Source organism: Spea bombifrons, chromosome 8, assembly GCF_027358695.1.
Source record: "Spea bombifrons isolate aSpeBom1 chromosome 8, aSpeBom1.2.pri, whole genome shotgun sequence".
Classification (NCBI taxonomy): Eukaryota; Metazoa; Chordata; class Amphibia; order Anura; family Pelobatidae; genus Spea; species Spea bombifrons.
This window is the reverse complement of record NC_071094.1, coordinates 12,635,019-12,662,038: the sequence shown is the minus strand read 5'-3', so window position 1 is coordinate 12,662,038 and position 27,020 is coordinate 12,635,019. Positions and strand designations below refer to the sequence as shown.

The following is a 27,020-nucleotide window of genomic DNA, read 5'->3' as shown; positions in this document are numbered from 1 at the left end:
CAGGTTAGTTTGACAGGACCGATCCCTTGTAAACCCATGCTGATATGGAGTCATACATTTATTTTCATTGAGATACTCCAAAATAGCATCTCTTAGGAAACCCTCAAACAGTTTACATACAACAGAAGTTAAACTAACAGGCCTATAATTCCCCGGGTCACTTTTTGTCCCCTTTTTGAATATTGGCACAACATTTGCAATGCGCCAGTCCTGGGGAACAGACCCGGTCACTATAGAGTCCTTGAATATTAGAAATAGGGGTCTGTCTATTACATTACTTAACTCCCTTAGAACGCGGGGGTGAATGCCATCTGGACCTATTTTGATTTTTTTTAGGCGGCACTGCACTTCTTCCTGGGTTAGACAGGCGACATGTACTGGGGCATTTATCTCATCCTGCTGTATATTACCTGGCATTTCATTTTCCTCTGTGAATACAGCAGAGAAGAATATATTTAATAGATTCGCTTTTTCCTGATCCCCGTCTATAACGTCTCCCTCATTACTTTTTAAGGGGCCGACGCTTTCATTTTTAACCTTTTTACTATTTATATAGTTAAAGAACATTTTGGGGTTTGTTTTACTCTCTTTGGCAATGAGTCTTTCTGTCACCACTTTTGCTGCTTTTATCTGATTTTTACATATTTTATTTTTTTCCCGATAGCTTCTTAGTGCTTCCTCACTGCCTTCCTGTTTTAGTAGCTTAAATGCCTTTTTTGCCATTTATTGCCACCTTTACATTTTTATTTATCCACATTGGTTTTCTCTTGCTCCTGACACTTTTATTCCCATACGGTATGTACTTTTCACAGTGAGAATTTAAGATATTTTGAAAAATCTCCCATTTAGTATCTGTGCTTTTGTTTTTGAGGACATTTTCCCAATTTACAGTGTTAAGGGCTTCTCTTAGTTGATCAAACTTTGCCTTCCTAAAGTTCATAGTTCTTGTGGCTCCTCTAAGAGTTCCCTTATTGAACGACAAGTTATAATGTATTATATTGTGATCACTATTTCCTAGGTGCCCTCTGACCTGCACATTAGTTACTCTGTCAGGTCTGTTGGTTAATATTAAGTCCAGTAGAGCGCCCCCTCTGGTTGGGTCCTGTACCATTTGGGACAGATAATTATCTTTACTTATAGTCAGAAAGCGGTTTCCTTTATGAGATTCACAGGTCTCGGTTTCCCAGTTTATGTCGGGATAGTTAAAGTCCCCCATAATAACCACCTCATTGTGATTTGCTGCCTTGTTTATTTGCTTTAATAATTGATCTTCTGCTGCTTCAATTATATTTGGTGGCTTATAGCAAACCCCGATCAGTATTTTATTATTTTTCTTTCCATATATTTCTACCCATAATGACTCCACATCATCATTTCCCTCACATATATTCTCCCGCAGTGTGGCCTTTAGGCTGGACTTTACATAAAGGCAAACTCCTCCCCCTTTTCGTTTTTTTCGATCCTTCCTGAATAGACTATAACCCTGTATGTTAACCGCCCAGTCATAGCTATCATCCAACCATGTCTCTGTTATACCCACTATGTCATAATTTTCTGCAGACATTATTAACTCCAGTTCGCCAGTTTTATTGGTCAGACTTCTGGCATTAGTAAGCATACAATTTAGAGGTGTATGGTTTTTTCTCCTATCAAGCCTATCCCTATTAACTATTCTAACCCCTCCCTCCGCTCCACCCCCAGGTACATTTATATGCCCCAGCTCTCTATCTATACTATCTTCCCCTTCTATATTGTAGTTTCCCTCCCCCCCTTTCCCTAGTTTAAACACTCCTCCACCCTTCTGGCCATCTTCTCCCCGAGTACAGCTGCACCCTCCCCATTGAGGTGCAGCCCGTCCCTACTGTAGAGCCTGTATCCGACAGAGAAGTCGGCCCAGTTCTCCATGAACCCAAACCCCTCCTTCCTACACCAGCTTCTGAGCCACTTGTTTAACTCCCTAATCTCCCGCTGCCTCTCTGGTGTGGCACGTGGTACAGGTAATATTTCAGAAAATACTACCTTGGAGGTCCTTGCCTTGAGCTTGCTACCTAAGTCCCTGCTACCTTAGTCTGCTGTTTGTAGTTATTCACCAACAGAAGGCTTGTCAGGAGAGTTGTGGTTTCAGCTCCTTGATTTCACGAACTTCCCTCTGATACATTGTGAAACGCCTTTATTTATGTAAATGTTTCTTTAATACCCCCCCTCTGTTTTCTATATTGAGCCCCCGTGTTATTTCCTGATAGATCCCTCAGTCTGCTCAATATTCAGCCCTAGGCTGTAGACGATTGTATAGAGTCTATATACAGGTACTCGGTATATTTCATAAGATATTGGAATACTTCAACAAGTTTGTTTAAGGTTTTATTCTGAAAACCCATGACCTTTAAGTAAAGATCAGTATATACATTGCAGACCATTTACAAACACACATGCAGAAGCGCATTAATAAGTATAATGGAGGTTTGTTAAATGCATGTTCCAGCAACATTGTATCACTTTTGTTCTTCTAATGCTTGTCTTTTTTCTTCTTTCCTCCCTGTAAGATATTTAGAAAGAAAAAGAAATACTTAACATCAGAAATTCATATAAATATAAATCACACAAAATAAGTGACAAGTGAGGTCTTAAAAGCTTTTGTTACTTTATATGTATTTCTATTTTAGCGTAATAAAGTGTATCAACTGACTAAAGGCTTCATTTTCTTTTGGAATAATACAGCTATATAATTTTTTTTCTTACTGCATGACTTTACTTCTATGTTGACCCAAATATTATGTCACGTTGCCGCTCCGTCATAGGAGTCCCGGCACATTGCGCAGACGTCCACCAGCTGACAGAGACAAGGATCCAGGTCCCCTGTAGCCCTGCAGGGATCTGGATCTTACTCTTATTTGAGGTTGGATTATAAAACAAGGGGTATTTTTCAGAGCATTTCCCTTTAATCGCTTTAATCTTATTTCCCATTAAGACATACTTGCCAGGGGCTGGTAATTGACTCTAAAAAATGAAAAATATACAATATACAAAAATCTTTATGTATTAGTTATTGGCAGGGCTGGATTAAGATCATCATGGGCCTGGTGCTGAGGATTTTGGTGGGCCTTTTTTATAGAAATAAAATCAATAGACAGAAGCTTAACTCCTCAGCATCCATGTGTACTGGATAAGATGACATCAGTGCTAGGCAGATAATATAGGATATAATCTAATGTGATGGGATTGGGAGTACATCAGTACACTAAAAAAGTCATCATACACAGGGTGCCTGAAGTCACTAATCAATTTTAATAAAATATGCAGATTGAAATAGAGTAAATAACACAATAACTTTACTTCTCCTCTCACTGATTTTTGGGCCTGGAAAGGTTTGTCCTTTGAAGTGATCTACAAAGGAGGGTGCTTTATCTCTGAAATGGTAAAAATTAAATAGTTAAATTTATTTCTACAGTGCCAGGAAACAGATGACCAAACACACACACCAGGACAGGCTCTGCCACATCAACAACCAAACATCAGGATGGGCTCTGCCACATTGACACCCAAAAACACACACACCAGGACATGTTCTGCCACACCGACAAACACACCAGGACAGGCTCTGCCACACCAACACCCAGACATATACACCAGGACAGGCTCTGGCACATCGACACCCAAACACACACACCAGGACAGGCTGTGCCACACTGACACACACACACACCAGGACAGGCTCTGCCACACCAACACCCAAACACACACACCAGGACATTGACACCCAAACACACACACACCAGGACAGGCTCTGCCGCACTGACACACACACACCAGGAAAGCCTCTTCCACATCGACACCCAAACACAGGAAAGGCTCTGCCAAACTAACACCCAAACACACACACACCTGGACAGGCTCTGTCACACATCTGGATGGGCTAAGCTACAACAATAAAAACAATGTTTTTTTCCCACAATTCTTTGTCATTGACCCCCCTTTTGTGTTTTTGCCCCCAGCCAGCCCCTCCTTTTAGTATTGATTTAAGTAATGGCCCCAGCTGCCCCCTTGTGTATTGATGCCGCCAGCACAGATAAAATGATGCCCCATACAGCAGGTTTGGTCAGCAATATGTAAAAATTATATGTGTCCTGGAAAACAAGGCAAATTTGGTCACCCTAATGACCCCACACCCTTGCTGAATTTTCTAAAATGAGAAAATGTGTAAAAAAGTTACTTGGTGCCATTTAATGGAGTACAGGAGGAATGAGATTATTTAAAAGTTCAATTATTGAAGGTAACATAAAGTTTTATTAGGCTGGTCAGTAAGAGCAAAATTTAAAGAAAACACTGTGATACTCCGCAGAAGTGGCCAGAATAGTAAAAAACAAGAAGCATTTAGTAAATACAAAGAAAAGCAAAGTTAGGAAGGCAGACAGATCTATAAGATTAGGCAGAAAGAAGAAAAGCATGTTATAAGAGCTGCCAGAGCACATGCAGAAGAGAGAATTGCTCTGTTAATAAAAAGTGCCACGGCTTCTTTGGCGGAGCACTGGAAGGTCATGTGATGCCTGCGCTCTGTCATAGATGCCACTGGCTGCCGGAGAGAAGGATTCAAGTCCCCTGCAGCGCTGCGGGGAATATGGATCTTAGTCTTGTAGTCAGATCTCTATTTGAGGTTTGATTATAACGAATATAAGACGAGGGATATTTTTCAGACCATTTACTCTGAAAAAACTAGAGAAAATACGGTATTTACCTAATTTCTTCAATTTCTCCTTTCTTGTCATATTTACATGTTAATATAAAACAATTTATAAACACAAAATGCAGATTTTAAATCATTATTTTATTTATTGAAGGTAAAGAGTTCATCAAAACCTTTTTTACTCATGTGAAAAAATAATGCCATTACTGGTTGCCATCCTTTGCGCAAAAACTGCAATCAAACATTTGCAATAAATAGCAATATTATTATTAATATTGGTGACTCTTCTTGGCTTAATTCAGCCACATTGGAAGGTTTTCGAGCATTACCTACGGATTTAAGTCAGGACTTTGACTTGGTAGCACCGAACCTTCATTTTGTTTATTTTGAGCCATTAAGAGGTGGACTTGCTTATGTGCTTCGGATCATGGTCCTGCTGCATAACCAACTGCGCTTGTGCTTTAGGTCACAAACTGATGACTGGACATTCTCCTTCAGGCGTCATCAATTATGGGAAGTCGCCCAGGTCCTGAAACAGCAAAGCAGTCCCAGGCCACCACACTACCACCACCACCACCGTGTTAGACTGTTGGTATGATGTTATGGAATGCTGTGTTAAGATTTACTTCAGATTTACCAGGAAGCATGTCTTTCCAAAAAATTCCACTTTAGACTCATCAGTCCACAGAATATTATCCCAAAAGTCTTGAGGATCATCAAGATGTATTTTGGCAAATGTCAGACAAGAGTTTGTGTTCTTTTTGTTCGTTTTCTCCATTTGTAGATAATGGCTCTCACAGTGCTTTGCTGGAGTCCCAGAGCCTTAGAAATTGCTTTGGATGATTTCCAGACTGATAGATGTCAATGACTTTGTTTCTTCTTTGCTCTTGAGTTTCTTCAGATCGTGGCATCATGTGCTGCTTTCTGAGATCTTTAAGTCTACATCACTTTGCAAAAAACTTTCTATTTAATTGATATTTAGATTCAGCAGGGCTGGGAGTTATCATGTCTGGGGGTGTCTAGTGAAATTAAACCCAATTATCATTTAAATTTGGTTAATTAATTGATTCAATAAGTAAGGGGGCAATTACTTTTTCACATAGTGCCAGGTTGAGTAGGATAGCTTATTTTCCTCCCATACATAAAATCTTCATTTGAAAACTGCATTTTGTGTTTTACTGAAGTTGACTTTATTTAATATTAAAATTAGTTTGATGATCTGAAACATTTCAATGTGACAAATGTGCAAAAGCCAGAAAAAATGGGAAAGAGTGGAAATACTTTTTCACAGTACAATGTATATGTACGCATATTTATTTTTTACTACGTGTTTGTGCATCTATGTTACGCTTTACAGTATAATAAAAGGGGAGGTACAATAAGTGGAGTCATATAATATGTGACGTTGTCTAAAGACAAGGGTACGGTGAGTATTAGTCCCTGTCCCATCATTAGCTGCCCCACTGTGCCAGTCCCTCCACTAGCTCTGCATACCCTCTGAAACTAAATTTAAAATATGGCCCTTTACCTATAGCTTGCTCTGACTCTTTCTCCTGGCTCACATTGTATTGATGACATCAGATGTATCTCAACATTTCAACATTTCAACATTTCAATCTTATGCCCCCTGAGCCAGAGGTAAGTTATGAATTTGGTTCCTACTGTTTGTGATTTTCGTATGTCTCCTGGTAAGGTAAACCTGCAGTATTTCAATGGCTATATCCCAATCATACCAAAACTTAACGTTACCTTCACATTCGCTATTGTGCCACATGAATCAACGGATGCAGCTTTTAGAGGAGCTATGAGGGTAGCGGCGTCTGGACTGGACGACTTCAAGTAATGAGAGACCTCGTCTAACAGCTCTTCAGGAGATGAAGGCCCCTGGAAAACCGAGATCTTCAAGCAGCTAAATGGAGGAAAATTTAGCCAGTGTTTAATATGTTGCGCCTACAACATAATTACATTGAATGTTACATGTGTTGATATTCAACGTACTCTACTCAATATACTTTTGTAACTAAATATACATACAGTTTTGAAATAATTCTTGAATGATAATAAATTATTATTAATTGTTGCTATGGCAATAGAATTGTTGAATTCCCAATGTATGTAGTCCATTATGGCTACGGTTCTCAATGCCAATGTAGAGTTCTTCTGTGTATGACCAGGCATGAAGGGGTTTTTTTGTGGCCCCTAGTGGGTGGGGGTCCAACCTACTTATACATTGCGGGTATTTTCTTACATTACATTGGGACCTACTTTCATTGGAGGACACCATATTTTCTGGAGTGACAGCTGGCATTCTCCTGGTCCAGGCAGGGCTGTAGCAAGGGTGAGGCGAGTGAGCCACTCGCCTTGGGCGCACCTGCGAGGGGGCGCACAGCTGCCCGATCAGAAGCTGCAGGTCTGCTTGGGGAGATCACGGACAGTAGCATTTCTATTTGGGAGAGGGCGACCGGAAAGGCCCCCTCCCCTGTGCCGGTCTTCAGGGGACTGCACGATTGTGCTCTCCCCATCCAGCCCTGCTCATCAGGCGCCCCCGTGGGCAGTGCGCACCCAGGCATCATCAGCACTGGTCTGGGGTGGAGGTGTCCGATGAGCAGGGCTGGTTGGGGATATCACAATCCCCCTCAAACCGGCCCAACATTTGACAGACCTCACGCTCCCTATTCAGACCTCGTCTTCCGTTCTCCCTAACCACTATGCGACGGCAAATGATGCAGAGCTCCGGGATATGATGTCAAGCAGAGGCCTGGAGTGACAGACCTCGAGCTCCCACCACAGGATGGAAGATAGAAGATGATGGAAGATGAGAAAAGTAATAGATGGGAGAAAGGGCTGTGTATAGATGTGTGTTTGTAAGCTGGTGTGTGTGTGTGAGGGCTGTGTATATGTGTGTGTTTGTAAGCTGGTGTGTGTGTAAGTGCTGTGTATGTGTTTGTGTTTGTAACCTGGTGTGTGTGTATGGGCAGTGTGTGTGTATGTGTATGGGCAATATGTGTGTGTGTGTATGAGCAGTGTGTGTGTGTGTATGAGCAGTGTGTGTGGGCAGTGTGTGTGTGTGTATGGGTAGCGTGTGTGTGTATGGGCAGCATGTGTGTGTATGGGCAGCATGTGTGTGTCTGTGTGAATAGGCAGTGTGTGTGTGTGTATGGGCAGCGTGTGTGTGTGTATGGGCAGTGTAGGTATTTCTGTGTTTGTAAGCTGGTGTGTGTGTATATGTGTGTGTGTATATGTGTGTGTGTAAATGTAGGGGAGTGTGAGGGCAGTGTATGTGTATACACGTGTTAAAGGGCAGGTGTGTGTTTGTAAGCTGGTGTGTGTGCGTGTGTAAGGGAAGTGTAGGTATTTGTATGTTTGTAAGCTGGTGTATGTGTATATACATATTAATGGGCAGGTGTGTGTGTGTGAGGGCAGTCGCGTGTAAGGGCAGTGTATGTGTGTGTTTATGGGCAGTCGTGTGTAAGGGCAGTGTATGCATATATGTGTGTTTATGGGCAGTTGTGTATAAGGGCAGTGTATGCGTATATGCGTGATAATGAACAGGTGTGTGTAAAGGCAACGTGTATGTGTGTTTGTGTGTTTATGGACAGGTGTGTGTAAGGGCAGTGTAAATTAAACAACCTCTGTAAAAAAAAAATAGCTGGGGGGTGCAATTTTTCATCGTTGCCTCGGGTGCAAAAGGGCCTAGCTCCGGCTCTTGGTCCAGGTGCCACAGAAGGGCACCATCTGTCACCCAGAAATGTGGAAGTAGGTCTGATCGCCCATACTACATGTAGCACTATATGTGTCTCATAGACAGAACCCAGTGACTCCCTCTTGGATGTTCGGGAAAGTGTCACCAGACTACATTGAAGTATTCAGTAGCTACCAACAGCACTCAGGTTAAAGATCTCGCTAATTACTTATCGTTAAATGCTGCTTATTACTCAAACCGTGTCATAAGCATTCAAACAAAGAAAAGGAATCCCAGCACTCCAAACAACTTCCAGTCTCTAGGACACTTTATTAAGCGAAAACAAACAAAAGCAACGTTTCGGCCAAACAGGGCCTTTGTCAAGCTGTCATAAGCAGACACACAGCGTTCACAGGTGCTCCCCGATCCACCCAGAACTGGTTTACGTTCCTCCTACTCCACAGGTAGCTATGATTTTAGATAATCTGCTATTGGACAGAACATAAAAAAAACCTAACATGGCAAACATTCGTAAATCTAAATATGTCAGCGTCCGCAGAGCAGGGTGAGAGACAAGGAACGTTCCCTCTCTCACCCAAACGTCCAATTTTGCACCAAAGAATGAACGAGCCCCATAATTCTTGTAAGAGCCTAGCTGGGAACTCTTAAGGTTTGACCCGGAGTCCGTGGTTTGTTGCCCAAATATCTGCGTCTCTGGATGAAGGAGTAAAATCTCCAGATCACACGGTCTGGAACTGACTCTGTCCTATTCTACACTGCTGTGATCATACATAAGACCCCTACTTGGTGCTTTTGATACCAGTATGTTATGGATGATATCCCTGCTTGAATGCAGGTGACTCAGTTAAGCGCATCTTTAAAAAAAATGACAAGTCTTACAATTTGGCAAATCACTCCAAAGAATCTTCTTGACGTGCTATTAAAGGGTTAATACCTAAATAGTTGCAGTCAGCTGACTAAAGAAGATCTCCAAGGTATGCCTAACTGGCACTGATGTCACGTCTGATGGTTCAACTGACCTGAGGCTATCAGAGATGAGTCCAGTCTTGGACATGCGCCTCTACTTCCGTCATTCCCCCTCTCCATCTAAGAAGGTTCTGCACTTTAATGCATTGCTGGGCTCTGGGCAGACATTTCAACACCTGAAAGACCCTCTAAGCCCAGTCTAATGGTAGGAAGGCACAGATCAACCACCAGTACAAATATTTTAAGTAACAAAAAAGGTTTTTACGTTCCATTCTCAGGATGGCATCCTACATAGACACGTAACAGTGCGACGGCGGCAGGCACCTAACACGCTGCCACCAGCGTATTTATGATGGCGCTATATACAACAATAAATAATAATAATAATCATACAACAGGCCATTAAAATACAGAAACGCATTGATAATGATCGCTGTCCACAATATTACAGAAACTCAATATGCGCTGGCTATGGATGAGTTAATCCCGGTATATAATAGCAATGATCATATATAATGTGATATATGATCTACTCTTATATCATCATGAGGATCACATATAGACATTTAAATGCCCCCCATGGGACCTCCTACAGAAACTCACCCATCGCAACTCCTCTGGAGGCCACTTTTGCTGCCTCTTCGTGGTCCTGGAGTGAGAGCAAATCGCGCAGGTCGCTTCTCACCCTGTTCAGTCTGGTTTCGCTCTGCAGGCACTTCTCCAGCAAGTTGCATAAAAGGGTGTTACATTTCAGCTCCTGGGCACCCCTGGGCTTCAGCTTCTGCTTGCAAATGTGGCACCTGTCCACTGCTGGCCCCCGCAAGCACCTTTTGCAGAAAGAGTGGCCGCATCTTACAGTTACAGGGTCCCAGAGGGCCTGCTGGCAGGAGGGGCAGTTAAAGACATCCATGGGTCACAGGAGGGTAACACTCCACCCCGCTTGGCACGCAGCGGATCCGGACTCCGGCGGAGACAAAGTGGGAAGAAGAAGAAGCACAAAGAGCCCCTGACATAACATGTGCGGCAACATTACATAAAGTGTGTGCTCACGTGACCGGCAGGGGTGGCCTCCCATTGGCTGTCTCTGGGCTGCCCTCCCTTGTTGTGAAACAGCCCATGTTGTTGGTTTCATAAGGGCTGCGATGAGGAGGGGGGCAGGCGCAGGCGCAGGCGCAGGCGCAGGCTGTTAACATGTGTGTAGGGAACAGTGGCGACTCTAGAAACAATATTTAAAGGGGCACACAAGATACCACAGTCAAACTGGGGGGGCATTAATAATTTCCACCATTAAATCATACCACTGAAAAAACACACACTGCTGATCTCAGCACTGAAGGTATATATCAAATAAACAGAATCAGACATACAAATCCTGTATTTGCAGGTATACAATAATAATATATGAAACGTAGCATCGCAGGTATAGATCAACTGAATAAGACATATTAACCCTGTATTTCCAAGTACACAAAAATAATGTATGGAAACATAGCATAGCAGATATAGATCTACAGAATAACACAAAAACCCATCTTTGCAGGTAAAGATCAATTGGAATTCACATAAAAACAGGGCATTAAAGGTATATTTAAAACCCCCTAAATTACAGGCATAGATTACAGGTTGCACACCCCAAAGCCAGCCCTGGCGTCCACACTGCCCACATAGAACCCGACTAGCACCCAGATAACACACATAAGATTTGCAATCTTTGTCCCCAAACAGCCCAGCACAAGTCAACTTTGTCCCCAAACAGTCCGGCCAGTGCCATCTTTGTCCCATATACACCCTGCCTGTGCCATCTTGGTCCCCAAGGCTCAAACCTCCTGCTAGTGCCATCTTTGCCCTTCCACAATTATACATCTATGATACACAAACACTTTTACAGTCACTCACTAATTCACACTTTAATTCAGACAACTCATCCACACATTAACTCATGCTCTCCCTCATTCACTCAATGCATCCACACATTAACTCATGCTCTCCCTCATTCAGGCAACTCATCCACACATTAACTCATGCTCTCCCTCATTCAGGCAACTCATCCACACATTAACTCATGCTCTCCCTCATTCAGGCAACTCATCCACACATTAACTCATGCTCTCCCTCATTCAGACAATACATTCACATATTAACTCATGCTCTCTCTCATTCACTCAATGCATCCACACATTAAGGCACACTCTTTACTTATATCTACCCCCTCTCCCTCCCTCATCACTTTTTAACTCCCTCCCTCCCTTCCTCATCACTTTTTAACTCCCTCCCTCCCTCATCACTTTTTAACTCCCTCCCTCCCTCATCACTTTTTAACTCCCTCCCTCCCTCCCTCATCACTTTTTAACTCCCTCCCTCCCTCCCTCATCACTTTTTAACTCCCTCCCTCCCTCCCTCCCTCATCACTTTTTAACTCCCTCCCTCCCTCCCTCCCTCATCACTTTTTAACTCCCTCTCTCCCTCCCTTCCTCATCACTTTTTAACTCCCTCCCTCCCTCCCTTCCTCATCACTTTTTAACTCCCTCCCTCCCTCCCTTCCTCATCACTTTTTAACTCCCTCCCTCCCTCCCTTCCTCATCACTTTTTAACTCCCTCCCTTCCTCATCACTTTTTAACTCCCTCCCTCCCTTCCTCATCACTTTTTAACTCCCTCCCTCCCTCCCTCCCTTCCTCATCACTTTTTAACTCCCTCCCTCCCTCCCTCCCTTCCTCATCACTTTTTAACTCCCTCCCTCCCTCCCTTCCTCATCACTTTTTAACTCCCTCCCTCCCTCCCTTCCTCATCACTTTTTAACTCCCTCCCTCCCTCATCACTTTTTAACTCCCTCCCTCCCTTCCTCATCACTTTTTAACTCCCTCCCTCCCTCCCTCATCACTTTTTAACTCCCTCCCTCCCTCCCTTCCTCATCACTTTTTAACTCCCTCCCTCCCTCCCTCCCTCCCTTCCTCATCACTTTTTAACTCCCTCCCTCCCTCCCTTCCTCATCACTTTTTAACTCCCTCCCTCCCTCCCTTCCTCATCACTTTTTAACTCCCTCCCTCCCTCCCTTCCTCATCACTTTTTAACTCCCTCCCTTCCTCATCACTTTTTAACTCCCTCCCTCCCTCATCACTTTTTAACTCCCTCCCTCCCTCCCTTCCTCATCACTTTTTAACTCCCTCCCTCCCTCCCTTCCTCATCACTTTTTAACTCCCTCCCTCCCTCCCTCATCACTTTTTAACTCCCTCCCTCCCTCCCTTCCTCATCACTTTTTAACTCCCTCCCTCCCTTCCTCATCACTTTTTAACTCCCTCCCTCCCTTCCTCATCACTTTTTAACTCCCTCCCTCCCTCCCTTCCTCATCACTTTTTAACTCCCTCCCTCCCTCCCTTCCTCATCACTTTTTAACTCCCTCCCTCATCACTTTTTAACTCCCTCCCTCCCTTCCTCATCACTTTTTAACTCCCTCCCTCTCTCCCTTCCTCATCACTTTTTAACTCCCTCCCTCCCTTCATCACTTTTTAACTCCCTCCCTCCCTCCCTCCCTTCCTCATCACTTTTTAACTCCCTCCCTTCCTCATCACTTTTTAACTCCCTCCCTTCCTTTCCTTCCTCATCACTTTTTAACTCCCTCCCTCCCTTCCTCATCACTTTTTAACTCCCTCCCTCCCTCCCTTGCTCATCACTTTTTAACTCCCTCCCTCCCTCCCTTGCTCATCACTTTTTAACTCCCTCCCTCCCTTGCTCATCACTTTTTAACTCCCTCCCTTGCTCATCACTTTTTAACTCCCTCCCTCCCTCCCTTGCTCATCACTTTTTAACTCCCTCCCTCCCTCCCTTGCTCATCACTTTTTAACTCCCTCCCTCCCTCCCTTCCTCATTACTTTTTAACTCCCTCCCTCCCTCCCTTCCTCATCACTTTTTAACTCCCTCCCTCCCTCCCTTCCTCATCACTTTTTAACTCCCTCCCTCCCTCCCTTGCTCATCACTTTTTAACTCCCTCCCTCCCTCCCTTGCTCATCACTTTTTAACTCCCTCCCTCCCTCCCTTGCTCATCACTTTTTAACTCCCTCCCTCCCTCCCTTCCTCATCACTTTTTAACTCCCTCCCTCCCTCCCTTCCTCATCACTTTTTAACTCCCTCCCTCCCTCCCTTCCTCATCACTTTTTAACTCCCTCCCTCCCTCCCTTCCTCATCACTTTTTAACTCCCTCCCTCCCTCATCACTTTTTAACTCCCTCCCTCCCTCATCACTTTTTAACTCCCTCCCTCCCTCATCACTTTTTAACTCCCTCCCTTCCTCATCACTTTTTAACTCCCTCCCTCCCTTCCTCATCACTTTTTAACTCCCTCCCTTCCTCATCACTTTTTAACTCCCTCCCTCCCTTCCTCATCACTTTTTAACTCCCTCTCCCCCCCTCTCACCTTGAAGTCCAGCGACGGGAGGACGATACTTCTGTCTTCCTGAACCGCTCGCTGGTGCCCGCTGCTTCACTGCTGAGCGCCGTAATATGACGTCATATTTCGGCGACCAGCAGTGAAGCAGCGGGCACCAGCGAGCGGCTATTAAACGCTGTCTTCTTTTTTTTGGTGCGGGGGAGAACGAGGGGCGCCGAGCGGTTGCTAGGCGCCCCTCTCTCTCCAGGGCCGGACTGGGACTGAAAAGCAGCCCTGGAAAAATTTGGAGAGCAGCCCCATATAGTTTATCTCACGGTGAAGCTCTTATACCCACACGCACCCCTTATACACACCCGAGTCACACTATGTGCCATTCTTTTTATCTCATTATTTGTATTAAAATGCCAGAAAGCAAAAGTGTTAAAAGGCCCTAATAAATGAAATACATTACACAGAATGGGATCAAAACATTTACTACTGCGAACATTTTAGATGAAAGAGTTCCATTTTATTCAGTGGAACAAAACACTGATCACATTATTCTTCACGATATTCTGGTAAGAAACTTTTATTTCTTTATTAATTCATGTAGACTATTTTTTTTCCATATTTAATAAAAGCTATGATTGAGACATGTTTGGTTTTTATTTCCTTTCATTTGACAACCTACCCCCGAGTTATGCACCTCTGCCCCCAGGCTTGCCACTCTGCCCCCTGATATGCCTTCTAACCCCCTATATGCCACTCTGCCTCCAGAAATGCCTTATACCCCCTATATGCCACTCTGTCCCATGATATGCCTTCTAACCCCCTATATGCCACTCTGCCATATAGGGGATTAAAAGGCATATCATGGGACAGAGTGGCATATACTCTCTCCTCCGCATCAGTGTTTAAAAGCCGCTCGCTGGTGCCGGCATTTCATGCAGAGCGCCGCAAAATGCCGGCATATTGCGGCGCTCTGCATGAAATGCCGGCACCGGGACGGGGGTAGAGGGCTCGTGGAGGAGAATGAGGGGCGCCGAGCGGTTGCTAGGCGCCCCTCTCTCTCCTCCGCATCAAAAAAAAAAAAAAAAAAAAATGCCGGTGAGCGGCATTTAAAAGCCGCTCACCGGCGCCCCCCTTGAGATGGCGCCCATGGCACGTGCCATGGCTGCCATACCCTATATACGCCTCTGCCTGCAACAATGCTGAACCCTTCTGATCTAGAAAGCCCCAGAGGCCAAAACGAACTGCATGACCGGGGCAAGCTAAAGTGAACAGCCTATCCTTAGAAACCATGTGGTGTAGTGGAGGCAGGGAATGGGCAACAGAAAGGTGCGGTACATATATATATATATATATATATATATATATATAAATATATAAACTGGACGCCCTCCCCTTGTTCCTGGCGCGTCCCTCCCTCCCTGTTGTTTCGGTCATCTTGATGTATTTTGATAGGCGGTTTTTGTTTGTGTGGTTCCTGTTAATTAATGTTTTGGAGACGGTTCGTCAATAGTGAGGTGGAGGTACGCCTCAGCAAGTTGTATTGTTTTCCCTAGGGCAGGGTCCCTTTGATAACGTAATGTGATTTATGCCAGTCTGTCTGCCAATGTAGGCTTACGGCAGGCGGGAGTAATGTCGGCATTGGTTACAGTGGCTTGTTGCCATATGTTTTATGAATATTTTAAGGCGGTCTTATGACTAAACGTTTACTGTTTTTACAAGGTGTATTGCTTGACAGAGATAGCACCAAGCAGCGTTTGACGCATATTAACATTTGAATACTGTTTTCTTAAACAAACTAATAAAGCGCTGTGGCCATACACTTTCCCACTAAATTTCGGTCTCCTGTGTGTTTTATTATTATTATGTGAACTCAAAAAGAGGTATGCGGATCAAGGATCCTGACAACGCTAGCAGCAGAGGGGGTTCCACATCCGAGGCTCGTCGAAGAGGGGATGCGCCTGGATCGCAGAAAATAACTGTGAGGGTGAAATCATATATATAAGTTCCTTCTGTACTGTTGGTGCCTCAGGTGAACAATGACACAATTTATATTCACCAGCATTTTCTGATTATGGTCCCCACATACATAGTTCTTTGTTTAAGAGAGCCGCATCCATGCTTTACATATTACCCTATATTACATAGTTTAGGGCTTGGGGCTAGTGATTTTGTATACTATATACTGTAATACGTATAGTGTTAGGACTAAGGTTCTTTTTAAAAATGTTGGTTTTTATTTATTTATTTCAGGCAATCCTTGTACGACGGTGTACCAGGTCTCACAGTGAGCGCTGTTAAACACGATTGGGCTGCAGGGAGCCAACAAAGCTGGCTTCTAACGACTGCGTGATCTCCCAAGATCAGCAAGTCAGGACGTACTGATATGTCCTAATGGGCTTCTTTAAGAAGAAAATGAAGAAAAAAAAGAATACTTTCCAAAATGTATGTTTAATGTAATAAATTAAAAAAATGCATGGAGCCCCTTTATCGGTTAGATTAAGGGTTAGTGGCCTTGCACTAGGACATTACATATTGATAAAGCCTGCACCCATAGGGCAGGGTGCCATGAGGTTGTGGGGGCAAATAAAGGTCAGTTTATCAATAGAAATAACGCAGAATAATGAAAATGTATCCAGCTTCTGTGTATATATAAGAATATGTTACTATACGTGAAAAAATGTTTACCTCTTCTGGGTATTTCCCTGTTTGCTGAAATAAGAAATAAAGCATGAGTTCATTACTTACTTCTCTACTCCCTCCTTTCCTGCGTTCTCTCCCACGTGTTTCACATTCCCGATATCTCGCCCTCTCTACACATATTCCATCCCTGGTTACTTCTCTCCTGTTCTTAAACTATATTCTCCCTCTCCCATTAATTGCTTTACCTTTACTTATTGTTGTTCTTCCTCTCTATCAGACGTGTAAAAATAAAGAGAGGCTTTTTCGAGAAGCTATATCCATAGAGAGAATTACCGTATTTGCTCGATTATAAGACGAGGTTTTTTTCAGAGCAAATGCGGGGGTTTGTATGCGTCTGTCGCAAATACCTTCCCCGACTGTCAGAGATCAGAGTTCCCCGCACCGGTGCGGGGAACTCTGATCTCTGACAACCGGGGAAGGTATTTGCGACGGACGCATACAAACCCCCGCTGCCAACTCCACCTCCTTCCGGCTGCCGCGGAATGAGATGTCAACCCGCTGCCTCGGCAATACAGCAGGAAATTGGAAGCACCGGTAAGTAAGTGTGTGTGTGTGTGTGTGTGTGTGTGTGTGTGTAGGGCATTTCTGGAATGCCTTATACCCCTATATGCCACTCTGGCACTTAGGGGGTTAAAAGGCATATTATGGGGCAGAGTGGCATATAGGGAGGTATAAGGCATTTCAGGAGGCAGAGTGGCGTTAAGGGGGCATTTAATAGTGCACTCTGCCTCCTGAAATGCCTTATACCTCCCTATATGCCACTCTGCCCCATAATATGCCTTTTAACCCCCTAGATGCCAGAGTGGCATATAGGGGTATAAGGCATTTCTGGAGGCAGAGTGCTCTATACAATGCCTTTTAACTCCCTTAATGCCACTCTGCCTCCTGGAATGCCTTATACCTCCCTATATGCCACTCTGCCCCATAATATGCATTTTAACCCCCTAAATGCCAGAATGGGATATAGGGGTATAAGGCATTTCTGGAGGCAGAGTGGCACATAGGGGGTCAAAAGGCATACCATGGGGCACAGTGGCATATAGAGGGTTAAAAGGCATATCATGGGCCACAGTGCCATATTGGTGTGGCAAGCCTGGGGGCAGATGTGCGTAACTGGGGGACAGGTTGGAAAATACAAGAAATAAAAACAAAAAAAAAATAGTTTTCTCAATCATAGCTTTTATTAAAAAAAAATAGTTTACATGAATTAACATTTACTGGTAAAACTTTTTTCCTTTAGGGTCATCTTATATTCAGGCTTTTTCTTTTTTTCCCTAAGTTAATATTCAGATTTTGGGGGGTCGTCTTATAATCAGGGTTGTCTTATAATCGAGCAAATACGGTAATAACTGGCCTCTGTGTTTATATACAGACCATGTGGACTGAGATCTTCCCTCTAAATACTCACCACACAGTCACTGCAGGCTCTTCTTCAACTAAAAATACAAAGCAATAAGTAACATGAATATGATATTTTTGGGTTCTTTTTTCATTCATCAACCACCTTGCTATTAGACGCCATCATATATTCATTCTGCCCAAGGAAACAAACAAACGCTGAGAACTCCTATCGTTTTTAATGAAAACCGATGACTTTACTGTGATCTGCAGACCATCCATAATAACTCAATGTGTTCCCTGTCTGGGGTTTGAATAACAGTAGGGCTGCAACTAATGATTATTTTCATAACTGATTAGTTGGCCAATTATTTTTTTGGATTAATCAATTAAAAAAATAAATGTACATTTTTCATTTATGTAAAAAAACTGGATGTTAAAAACAAACGGCATTGATAAAAATGCATTTCTTGTTTTTATTTCCCAACCTGCCCCCCCCCCAGTTATGCACATCTGAGCCCAGGCTTGCCACACTACCTCCCAGATGTCACATACCTCTAGATATGCCACATATCCCCAGATATGCCACACTGCCTCCCACATATGCCTTATATACCCTATATGACTTATATCCCCAGATATGCCACTGTGCCCCCTGATATGCCTTACACCCCAGTATGAATTATACCCCCAGATATGCCATAGTGCCCTCATAGATTCACAGACCCATTCACATCACACTGACACAATACTTTTATAAATAAGTACTGGGTTAATCTTCACTGCCCCCAGGATTTAGTTTCCCCTTAGTTTGCCGCCCTTTACATCTAACTGCAAATTGAGTTAACCTTATTAAATTAATTAAATTAACCCTCCATCATAAGCATTAAATTAATCCAAAAGAACCCATCAACCATAACTGCCCCTAAATTAACCCTAACGACCCCATCAACCATAGATGCCCCTAAGTTTACCTTGAAGATCCCATTAACCATAACTGCCCCTAAATTAACCCTAAACACCCCATCAGCCAGAACTGCCCCTAAATTAACCCTCAACACCCCATCAACCATAACTGACCCTAAATTAACAATCAACACCCCATTAACCATAACTGCCCCTAAATGAATCCTAAACACCCCATTAACCATTACTGCCCCAAATTAACCCTAAGCACCCCATCAGCCATAACTGCCCCTAAATTAACCCTCAACACCCCATCAACCATAACTGCCCCTAAATTAACCCTAAACACCCCATTAACCATAACGTCCCTAAATTAACCCTCAACACCCCATCAACCAAAACTGCCCCTAAATTAACCCTCAACACCCCATTAACCATAACTGCCCCTAAACACACCATTAACCATAACTGCCGCTAAATTAACCCTCAACACCCCATCAACCATAACTGCCCCTAAATTAACCCCTTAACACCCCATCAACCATAATAATAACCACATATTAATGTTATACTCACAGTTAGATGAATGTCTGAGCCATGTGGACGCTATAGGAAATGGGCGCGACCAATCGACAGTGTTATTGCAGGGAGGGACTGGGAGGGGAAGGGGCGGGGCCAATTGTCAGAGTGACTGCAGGGAGGGACTGGTAAGTAGTAACTGCTCTGAGTCATTGAATGAAAAGGATTATAACGGATTATTTGCTCTGAAAAAACCCTCATTTTATAATTGATAAAAATCGATTCAATCGATAATGAATTTCGTTGGCAACGATTTTCATTAACGATCATTATCGACTTTATCGATTAGTTGTTGCAGCCCTAAATAACAGAAGCTACAATATGATGGGGTCTTGTGTATTACAGTAAAAAGTTACTTCAGAATGTACTTACATGACATCTGACTTCCCATCACCTGAAAAATGAAACAGACATAATATGTTAAATAATATTGTAAAAAAGCTTCCATGTCCACATTTATTCAGTTGTATATCATATCTATATATCCACAATATGTCTCGTTGAGCCGGGTTTGCTGGCGGACTCTGGGCAACCAGGACAGGAAATTCTCCCATGGTGGGAGAGGGAGGTGAAGCCCCTTATAATCCCTATTCTGATAATTAAACCCAATAAACATTGGTTACTGGGTCTTATTATAAATACCAGTTAACCAACATTTTACTGGCAGGGAGCTTACAACCTATTGCGTGTTTATCACCTGATCACCTATAGAAATACTTACTCACTATCTTCTCAACATGTTAAGAAGATGGAATAGCTAGTACTTTGTACATCTACATCTGAACTCCAGTGACAGCAGACTTAGTATGAATTAGCTTTAGGGCCACTATACCATTATGAAGGGTAACTTACATTTCTGAGCCTTAATACATCAACCCAAGGATCTTTACCAAATTAGTTTTTAAAAAAACAACATTTAATCATTTCCGGATGCTGTGGCAAAGCCTTTCAGCTTGTCCAGGATAATTTCTGACGACCCTAATTATAATATGACCCCCCAAAATCTGAATATTAATTTAGGAAAAAAGAAATAGCCTGAATATAAGATGACCCTATAGGAAAAAAGTTTTACTAGTAAATGCTAATTGTTTTTATTTCCTTTTATTTTTCAACCTGCCCCCCAGTTATGCAGATCTGCCCCCAGGCTTGCTACTCTGCCCCATATATATGCCACTGTGCCACATGATATGCATTTTAATCCTCTAAATGCCACTATGCCCCATGATATGCCTTTTGGCCCCCTATGTGCCACTGTGCCCCATGATAGGCCTTTTGACCCCTATATGCCACTCTGGCATTTAGGGGGCATTTAGGGGGTTAAAAGGCATATTATGGGGCAGAGTGGCATATAGGGAGGTATAAGGCATTTCAGGAGGCAGAGTGGTGTATAGAGGGTTAAAAGGCATTTCTGGTGGCAGAGTGGCATAAAGGGGGATAAAAAGCATATCAGAGCACTCTGCCTACAGTAATGCCTTATGTCCCCCCCATTTAGCCCCCCTCTCCAAACTTACTGGTACTCCTGACCATGGGCGTAGGAACCCCTAAAAATCTGGGGGGGATAGCATTTTTTCTGGTAGGGTATACCTGACCATTTCACCAACAGGGACTTTATGACATCACATTATAAATACATAGACATTAATATGAAGTTGGTCCCCCTTTGCCGCTATAACGGCTTTCACTCATCTGGGAACGGTTTCCACAAGATTTTGGAGAGTTTCTGTGGGGAATTTTTGCAGCCATGCCTTTATGGACCTTGTTTTGTACACTGGGGCACAGTCATGATGGAATAGAAAAGGACCTTCCCCAAAACCGTTCCCACAAAGTTAGAAGCATAGTGCTGTCCAAAAAGGTATATCACCTACAGCTCATAAAACGTTCTACTGGATGAATGGGAGAAAATTCCCACAGAAACAGAAAAATCTTACAACCACAGATGGACCCCACTGGACACGGACACAGACACTACTGTGATGTATTGAAGGAACCATCTAAGACTCCTAACACGTCATGCACACAGGAACATATCCACACACTTAAACACTTGAATAACATACACACGCACACAATAATACACCCCAAAACATTCCTACCCTAATATACCTAGACACATGCCCACCATAACACACCTGGAAACATACTATCATACCCATAAAAACAGATGTGCACAATAACAAACCCACAAACATACGCTATCACACCCAGACACGCAAACACATCCTTCACTTACTCTGCCTACCCCTAGATTAACTCGTGGTGCTTTGTATTAGTGATGCCCTAGACCAAGTAGCACCCCGAAATATTCTATTGTGTCCGAATGCTGTGACATACAGTGACACACATACTCATTTTAACCAGAAATAGGCCTGGATTTAACCCTAGGTGCCCCTGAGTTAAACATGTGTTACAGGGAATCATAATCTTCCCTTTAAGTACGACATGCCTGCTCATACACACATATACACTATCCATACACACATATACACTATCCATACACACATATACACTATCCATACACACATATACACTATCCATACACACATATACACTATCCATACACACATATGCACTGCCCTTACGCATGCCTGCCCACAAAAACACACACATACACTGCAATTGCCTGCACATACACACTTCCCAGTACTCACACATATGCACTACCCTTATACACGCCTGCCCAAACATACATAAACTGCTCACACACACACACGCCTCCCCATAAATATACACTGCCTTTGCACATAGTTACACAGACGTATACACTATAAGACAAATACACTCCTTATATACACACACATATACACTGCCCATACAGACGTACACATATACACTGCCCATACAGACGTACACAAATATACAGCCCATACACACGTACACATATACACTGCCCATACACACGTACACATATACACTGCCCATACACACGTACACATATACACTGCCCATACACACGTACACATATACACTGCCCATACACACGTACACATATACACTGCCCATACACATACACTGCCCATACACACATACACATATACACTGCCCATACACACATACACTGCCCATACAGATATACACATATACACTGCCCATACACACGTACACTGCCCATACACATATACACTGCCCACACACACGTACACATATACACTGCCCATACACATATACACTGCCCATACACACGTACACATATACACTGCCCATACACATGTACACACGTACACATATACACTGCCCATACACATATACACTGCCCACACACACACGTACACATATACACTGCCCATACACACGTATGCACATACACTGCCCTTATATGCGTGTGCCCATACACACATATGCCTGCCCAAGTGCCCATACACATTCATAGACATTGCCCATATACATGCCTCACTATATATATATATATATATGCCCACACACATATCTACCATCAGACCCCCCCTTGTTTTGCACATCAGACCCCCCTCATTTTGCACATCAGACTCGTTTTGCACATCAGACCCCCCTCGTTTTGCACATCAAACCCCCCCTCGTTTTGCACATCAGACCCCCCCTCGTTTTGCACATCAGACCCCCCCTCGTTTTGCACATCAGACCCCCCCCTCGTTTTGCACATCAGACCCCCCCTCGTTTTGCACATCAGACCCCCCCTCGTTTTGCACATCAGACCCCCCCTCGTTTTGCACATCAGCCCCCCCCCCTCGTTTTGCACATCAGCCCCCCCCCTCGTTTTGCACATCAGACCCCCCCCTCGTTTTGCACATCAGACCCCCCCCTCGTTTTGCACATCAGACCCCCCCCCTCGTTTTGCACATCAGACCCCCCCCCCTCGTTTTGCACATCAGACCCCCCCCCCCTCGTTTTGCACATCAGACCCCCCCCCTCGTTTTGCACATCAGACCCCCCCCCTCGTTTTGCACATCAGACCCCCCCCCTCGTTTTGCACATCAGACCCCCCCCCCTCGTTTTGCACATCAGACCCCCCCCCCCTCGTTTTGCACATCTCTTACCTTTCTCTTCTTCTCTTCTGCTTTCTGCTTGCTCTTCCTCCTCCCCTTCTGGTGGTTTGCCGCTCTAGTGCAGTGCAGCTGCGCAGAGCTGTTTCTGCTGAGCGCCGGGGTTGGGATATAAACGTCATATCCCATGGCCCGGCACTCAGTGACAGACAGCACACCGGTAAGTGTTGGACTGGTTAGGGAAATCCCCAACCAGTCCTGCACGCTGCAGCTGCTGACCGGGCAGCTGTGCACCGAGGGCACTGGGGGGGATTGCTCTATTATCGGTCCCCCCCGCATGATTTCCTGGGGGGGATCTGTCCCCCCCGTCCCCCCCGGTTCCTACGCCCGTGCTCCTGACTCCCCGGTGTGTAGCTGGGACAGTGTGTAGATGTCTACACGATTCGCGTAGGCAACTTCCGCTGCAGCCGGAAGGAGGTGCGGTTAGCAGCGGGGGTTGTCTGGACGCAGACAACCCCTGCTGCTAACCGCACCTCCTTCCGGCTGCAGCAGAATTGCCTATGCGAATCGTGTAGACTGACCAGGGATTCAGAAGCACCGGTAAGTTTGGGGGGGTGTTTTACCAGACAAGAGCATCCAGGTCCCCTGTAGCGCTGTGGGGGATCTGGAGCTTAGTCTCATAGTCAGGTCTATTTGAGGTCTGATTATAAGACAACCCCGATTATAAGACGAGGGGTATTTTGACGAGCATTGCTCTGAAGAAAACCTCGTCTTATAATCGAGCAAATACGGTACTTGGTTGATACAGAATTCCCGGCTCATCAAACGCAGAGAGGATTAACTGCCGACGAACCCCAAAGACCCCACATGGCTAAAGAGAACCCCTGAGATTTAACAGGTTAACTATTTGGTAAGTTCGAGCCCCGGTCTCAGGTGGCCTTGGAGGATCCAAGGATTACAGTGAAGGAAAAAATTATTTGATCCCCTGCTGATTGTGTACATTTGCCCACTGACAATGACATGATCAGTCTATAATTTTATTTGAACAGTGAGAGACTGAATAACAACAGTTTTGTTTGACAAATCAAACCTTCAGCTCCCTCCACAGATTTTCTATGGGACCTTAATGTGCTTCTTCTTGAGCCACTCCTTTGTTGCCTCGGCCATCTGTTTTGGGTCATTGTCATGCTGGAATACCCACCCACAAGCCATTTTCAATGCCTTGGCTGAGGGAAGGAGGTTCTCACCAAAGATTTGACGGTACATGGCCCTATCCATCGCCCCTTTGATGAGGTGAAGTTTTCCTGTCCCCTTAACAGAAAAACACCTCCAAAGCATAATGTTTCCTCCTCCATGGTTGACGATGGGGATGGTGTTCTTGGCGTCTAAGGCAGCATTCCTCCTCCAAACACGGCAAGTTGAGTTGATGCCAAATAGCTCACCACAACACTTTCAGCTAGTTCTCTTCTGAATCATTCAGATGTTCATTGGAAAACTTCAGACGGGCCTGTACATGTGTTTTCTTGAGCAAGGGGACCTTGCGGGCACTGCAGGATTTCAGTCCTTCACGGCGTAGCGTGTTACCAATTGTTTTCTCGGTGACTATGGTCCCAGCTGCCTTGAGATCATTGACAAGATACTCTCGTGTAGATTCCTCACCAGTCTCATGATTATTGAAAGTCCACGAGGTAAGATCTTGCATGGAGCCCCAGACCGAGGGAGACAAAGTTATTTTGTGTTTCTTCCATTTGTGAATAATCGCAAAAACTGTTGTCACCTTCTCATCAAGCTGCTTGGTTATGGTCTTGTAGCCCATTCCAGCCTTGTGTAGGTCTACAGTCTTGTCCCTGACATCCTTGGACAGCTCTTTGGATCCTGGCCATTGTGGAGAGGTTGGAATCTGAATAATTGCTTATGTGGACATGTGACAAGATGAGCGCTCATAATCTCAGCTCATTACTTGTATAAAAGACACATGGGAGCCAGACATATTGCTCATTGATAGGGGATCAAATAGTTATTTAACTGATCAGAATACAAATCAATTTATAACTTATTAGAAGTGCGTCAGTCAGGATTTTTTGTTGTTATTCTGTCTCTCAATGTTCAAATAAACGTACCATTAAAATGTTACACTGATCATGTCTGTCAGTGGACAAAGGTACAAAATCAGCAGGGGATCAAATAATGTTTTCCTTCACTGTAGTGATGGGCTGAGTGGAAGCTTAAGTGATTACCATGCTTGTCCTACGTTTATACCGTATGTGTATTACCCACCTGATGATGTCAGTCATATGCTCCTCCGATTCCAACTTTAAGCACTGCTGGGTCTACCTGCAGGATACAGACAGTATGAGAGCATAACTAGGGGCGTAACTAGAAGCCTCAGGACCCCGGTGCGAGAATCTGTTACGGGGAAACCCTCCACCCCCAACCATCTCCCTACACCCAAACCTCTCCGTACCCTCCATTCTCACCATCTACCCTCTCCCTACTCCCCCTTCTCACCATCTACCCTCCCCTACCCCCAAATTTTTACTTGTCTTAAAGCATATACAAATATTTGGTCAATACCAATTAGTTACTGTTTAAGGAGACTCATGCTATCTTTCTTTATTAAAAAATACCTTTAGAACTTTTTTTTAATGTTTAAAACTGACATCAGTGATACAAATGGTATCATCTGTTTCTTAAATACCCCTACACCCAGGGGAGGGCTGGCAGCCTAAGGCCTGGGGGGCAAGTCTAGTCAAGTGGCCCATTGCGCCACCAAAGTGGCTGCGAGCGACCAAAAACGAAAAAAAAAAAAAACTTTTAAAATACTTTATTAACCCCTTCGCGACCTTTGCCGGTTCAGGACCGTCATGACAAGAAGGTCACTAAATGACCTTTGACGGTCCTGAACCGTCATAAAATTAAATAAGCTTAGAAAGTGATCAACGATCACTTTCTTCGCTTAAACGGCGTTACTGTAATGCCTCGATGTCGAGGCATTCAGTAACCGAGATCGGCATCGGGGGCCATGTCTGGCCCCTCCCCGGGGCGTCAACAGCCACCATACATTGTATGGCGACGGACGCCCGTTTTAAAAGCGTTTAGGAGGCGATCAACGATGATTGTGTGAATTAATTATGTGAATGAAAGTGTGAATTGGTGAGTGACTGTAAAAGTGATAGATGTATAATTGATTTGTGGAACGGCAAAGATGGCACAAGCAGGATGTTTGAGCCTTGGGGACCAAGATGACACAGGCTGGGCTGTTTGGGGACAAAGTTGAGTCAGGCTGGGCTGTTCGGGGACAAAGATGGAAAGTCCTATGTGTGTAATCTGGGTGCTGGTCAGGTTCTATGTGGGAAGTGTGGATGCCAGGGCTGGCTTTGGGTTGTGCAACCTGTCATCTATGCCTGTAGTTTTATCTCTTGCTATGTTTCCATACATTATTATTGTATACCTGCAAATACGGGATTTGTATGTCTGATTCTATGCCTCCAGTGCTGAGCTCACATGTGAACAATAATAATAACAATATTAATATATATATGATTGCTAACAGCAATCACACTCCTATCATGCCCAGGCAACCAGTACATGCTAGAACCTGGATATGATAGGAGTGTGATTGCTGTTAGCAATCATATATATATTAATATTGATATTATTATTGCCAAGTCAGCTAGTACATGCTGGAATCTGGGTATGCCCGGGCATGTACATGTACACTTCTCTAGCACTCTGAACCGGGTGCCGTGAGGTGCCAGGAAGTGGTTTGTAGTTGCCATGACGATCTGGCACCCAGGGTTTGTCGAGTCCTATGTTAAGA

The 27,020-nt window shown here is 44.1% G+C and overlaps 1 protein-coding gene across 3 annotated transcripts; it reads right to left on the bottom strand.

The window, feature by feature from the left end:
* Positions 1-2,348: 2,348 nt before the first annotated feature.
* LOC128503374 (LON peptidase N-terminal domain and RING finger protein 2-like) lies at positions 2,349-10,272 on the bottom strand. 3 transcript variants are annotated; one of them, XR_008355219.1, is made up of 3 exons: positions 6,431-6,560; positions 3,346-3,407; positions 2,349-2,536 (listed from the first exon to the last, which is right to left on the bottom strand). XR_008355219.1 is itself a non-coding variant. In XM_053473444.1 (2 exons), the coding sequence occupies exons 1-2, from the start codon at positions 10,258-10,260 to the stop codon at positions 2,493-2,495; spliced, it is 351 nt and encodes a 116-aa protein (XP_053329419.1). In that variant the 5' UTR covers positions 10,261-10,272; the 3' UTR covers positions 2,349-2,492. The 3 variants fall into 3 exon arrangements, 1 of the variants encoding a protein (XP_053329419.1); XR_008355218.1 differs by lacking the exon at positions 3,346-3,407; XM_053473444.1 differs by lacking the exons at positions 3,346-3,407; positions 6,431-6,560 and adding an exon at positions 9,954-10,272.
* Positions 10,273-27,020: the final 16,748 nt, after the last annotated feature.